The 3095-nt window shown below is 47.1% G+C and overlaps 1 protein-coding gene across 1 annotated transcript in view; it reads left to right on the forward strand.

Annotated features, from left to right (window-relative positions):
• The window catches only part of fto (FTO alpha-ketoglutarate dependent dioxygenase), a 144152-nt gene that overhangs the window by 68328 nt on the left and 72729 nt on the right, over positions 1-3095 (forward strand). Inside the window, exon 9 of the mRNA XM_076287996.1 lies at positions 1774-1898. Within this exon, the coding sequence (XP_076144111.1) occupies positions 1774-1898 (125 nt within the window). The remainder of the gene's footprint in view (positions 1-1773; positions 1899-3095) is intronic.

Consider the following 3095-nt stretch of genomic DNA (forward strand, 5'->3'; position numbering starts at 1 on the left):
CACACACGCATACACACACAAATACACACACGCATACACACACAAATACACACACACACACACACACACGCATACACACACAAATACACACACGCAAACACACACACATACACACACACACACACACACACACACACACACACACACACACACACATATACAGTGCACACACGCATACACACACACACACACATCAACACATGCACACAATCAGACCTGTCCTCACAAGAATTAAGAGCGACAGCTGGTTGTCAGACGTGAATTCCCTCTTCTCTCAGCTGAAAAAAGAATTTCTAATATCATGCATGTGTGTTTTTATTTCATGAAAAGAGCAAAAATGAGGGGGCGGAAAAGCTTGTGAGTGTACATCAAGCATCTGTGTGTGTGTGTGTGTGTGTGTGTGTGTGTGTGTGTGTGTGTGTGTGTGTGTGTGTGTGTGTGTGTGTGTGTGTGTGTGTGTGTGTGTGTGTGTGTGTGTGTGTGTGTGTGTGTGTGTGTGTGTGTACGTGCGAGCGAGCGCAAATGGGCAGAAATGAAAGTGCTTGACTTTTGGATGTGACAGGAAGAGACTGCTCTTAACAAGGCGTCAGAGTCAGTGAGAGTAACAGATCCATCACACTGCCGGCAGGGGAAGATGGAGGGGGATAGAGAGAGGCGGATAGAGAGAGAGAGTGAGTGAGTGTGAAGAGAGGGATTTTGAGTGCCACTGACAGCATTGCATTTCATTTGGAGGCTGCCAGATTCCTTTTCATTTCACTCATTTTGCCTTTCCACAGCCTCTCCATCCATCCCTCCCTCTCTCCATCCCTCCCTCTCTCCATCCTTCCTTCCATCCCTCCCTCATTTCGTCTCAGCGGCGGCGGCGGCGGTAGAGAGGAGAGGTTGCCGGAGCGCCCGAGATTAGCGGGGCCTCCGCCGCGCTCCTCTAAGCCCCACTCTAATTCATGTTCAACGGGGATCTGCCCCTGCATTACAGCACCACGCGCCACACTGCTGGCTTATTAATTCAGACACACACACACACTAGCACACACACACACACACACACACACACACACACACACGCACACACACTAAATTAAAAAAAAAAATAAAATTAAATTGTTTTTATGTCCATTTTTCCTAGGGTTTATTAGTATGCACAAGTTATACCTGTCTCTCCAGAAGGACTGCTTGTGAACAGCAAGTACCCCACAGACATCTTACCCATACAATACCCCATGACCTCCCTGTAGTGTTGCCTACAGCAGATCACAATATGCTTCCAATTGTCAAAATTGCCTTTGTTCTTTCAGCAGGTTGGCAATGCTCTGTTTCAGTGTGGTTATGGTGTCCAATATATATTATGGTTATGGTATTTAGCAGACACTTTTGTCCAAAGCGACATGCAAATAACAACAATACAAAGTTAAATTTAACAGTAAACAATTTCAAAAGTTGGTAAGACTACATTAAGGAGAATATCAATAATAAACAACAATGTCAATTCAATCAATAGCCTAATGAAAATAAATAAGTACCATAATATACACACCATAGCGCATAAGAAACACTTAATAAACTAAGTGCATGTTGTACAAGTACAAAGATTCCTCAGCTTAGGAAACCTCTCTGGTACCAGTGCAGTCTCTGATTATTCTACTATTGTGTATTACTTTGTGTGTGTATCCACCAGGCCTTATGTGATTGTGTGTGTGTGTGTGTGTGTGTGTGTGTGTGTGTGTGTGTGTGTGTGTGTGTGTGTGTGTGTGTGTGTGTGTGTGCGCTGTGTAGACTCATCTGCTGCTGGGCGTGGTGGAGGATGAGGGCACCGCACAAGAGGCCAGGAGGGAGATGGCCGACACCCTGCTCAACGCCCTCACTGACCGACAGCAGCACAGACAGACCTGGAGAGACCGGTAAGAACACACACACACACACACACACACACACACACACTTTGCTGAACTCCTGCACGGACAGACATGGAGAGACCGGTAAGAACACACACACACACGCACTTTACTGAACTCTCGCGCTGAGCACAGCACACACACCACACACACACACACACACACACACACAGACAGACACACACACAAACACACACACACACACACTCTGCTGAACTCCCGGACAGACAGACATGGAGAGACAGGTAAGAGCACACACATTATATATGTGTCTATGTCTGGGTCCAATCAGCACCTTCACCCTCTCTGAGACAAACACACTCAGTCAGACAGCTACACACACACACACACACACACACACACACACACACACACACACACACACACACACACACACACACACAAACTTACTCACATATGTCTGTACGAGCCAGCCAGCCACACACACACTCACACACGCATTGTCTGTGTGAGCTAACCCATTCACTTCCTTTCTTGCTGATAAGGTGGAGTGGTGGGCTGTGAGTGGGGCTCTGCGGTGTGGGTGGAGGTGGGCTGCTCTGCTAGATAAGGCAGCGCAGGCTCGGCCGTATGCAGATAGGCCTCCACCCAACCCCACTCCCCCACCCCTCCACTCCTCCAGCCCCCTCTGGTCCTCTGTGTTGGTTTAGCTGCTTCAGCTCTCAGGCCCTCTTACCCTCTCACCTCACCAGTCAGACCATCATCAGACACACACATACACACACACACACACATGAACACACATGCACACACACGCACACACACATTCACACACATGCACACACACACACACACACGCACACACATTCACACACATGCACGCATACACACACATACACACACATGCACACACACACACACACACGCACAAAAACACACACACACACACACATATACACATACACGCAAAAGACTCACACATATATGCACATATACATATGCACATACACACACACCCATACACACAGATTTATACATGGATGTGCACTTGGCCATATACTGTATCAATGCTTGCCGTGCTATCAATGTTTTTTTTTTTCTTTTTATTCACAGTCTTTTATTCTCTTTCCCGCCCACCCACACACACACACACACACACACACTACTACCACACATGTGCATATGTGAGCACAGACCTATTCCTCACTCAAACAAAAACAAATATTGCAATGACACACTCAC

This window comes from Alosa pseudoharengus, unplaced genomic scaffold (assembly GCF_046254945.1).
Source record: "Alosa pseudoharengus isolate Yale_2024_CS ecotype anadromous, Long Island Sound unplaced genomic scaffold, YU_APseudo_1.1 YU_APseudo_1.1_scf_16, whole genome shotgun sequence".
NCBI lineage: Eukaryota > Metazoa > Chordata > Actinopteri > Clupeiformes > Clupeidae > Alosa > Alosa pseudoharengus.